This window comes from Seriola lalandi, unplaced genomic scaffold, assembly GCF_002814215.2.
Source record: "Seriola lalandi dorsalis isolate HSWRI2012SDOR001 ecotype SW California unplaced genomic scaffold, Sedor1 jcf7180002052990, whole genome shotgun sequence".
Taxonomy (NCBI): domain Eukaryota; kingdom Metazoa; phylum Chordata; class Actinopteri; order Carangiformes; family Carangidae; genus Seriola; species Seriola lalandi.
This window is the reverse complement of record NW_019523543.1, coordinates 1-503: the sequence shown is the minus strand read 5'-3', so window position 1 is coordinate 503 and position 503 is coordinate 1. Positions and strand designations below refer to the sequence as shown.

The 503-nt window shown below is 31.4% G+C and overlaps 1 protein-coding gene across 1 annotated transcript in view; it reads right to left on the bottom strand.

Moving 5' to 3' along the window:
* Nucleotides 1-76, bottom strand: part of LOC111650878 (protein spinster homolog 1-like) — a gene marked incomplete at its 5' end in the record, with an annotated part of 8,020 nt that extends 7,944 nt beyond the window's left edge. Inside the window, one exon of the mRNA XM_087172486.1 lies at nucleotides 11-76. Within this exon, the coding sequence (XP_087028612.1) occupies nucleotides 11-76 (66 nt within the window). The remainder of the gene's footprint in view (nucleotides 1-10) is intronic.
* Nucleotides 77-503: the final 427 nt, after the last annotated feature.

Genomic DNA, 503 nt, shown 5'->3' with positions numbered 1-503 from the left:
ATCTTCTTACCTGTTTGGAGTAAACCAGACTTCCCATCATCAATCCCAAAATAATGCTCTATGTCTGGGAGAACACCTGGAGGGAGACACAACAGCTGGATTAGCAACAGTGGTAGCATTTTGTTTTTGCAGTGAGACAACAGCTAATCAATACAAAATGATTATTAATGATTAATAAGTGCGACAGCATGTTCAGGTCCTGATATGTTACTGTTAGTGAACTGTGACAGCTAATATCTGTTGTAGCAACGCTCCACACACGCTAACGTTAGCTTGTTTAGGCTAACGTTAGCTTGTTTAGGCTAAAGTTAGCTTGTTTAGTATGTAGGATGAAAAGTAACGTAAGTGGAAATAAATAAATATATGAATAAATGCTGAAATAAATAATTAAATTCATAAATAAATGCAAAATAAAAACATTTTGGCAATAAAAAAAAAAGATTTTTTAATATATTTATTTATTTTGTGTACTTCTACATTTATTTATGCATTTCTATATTTAT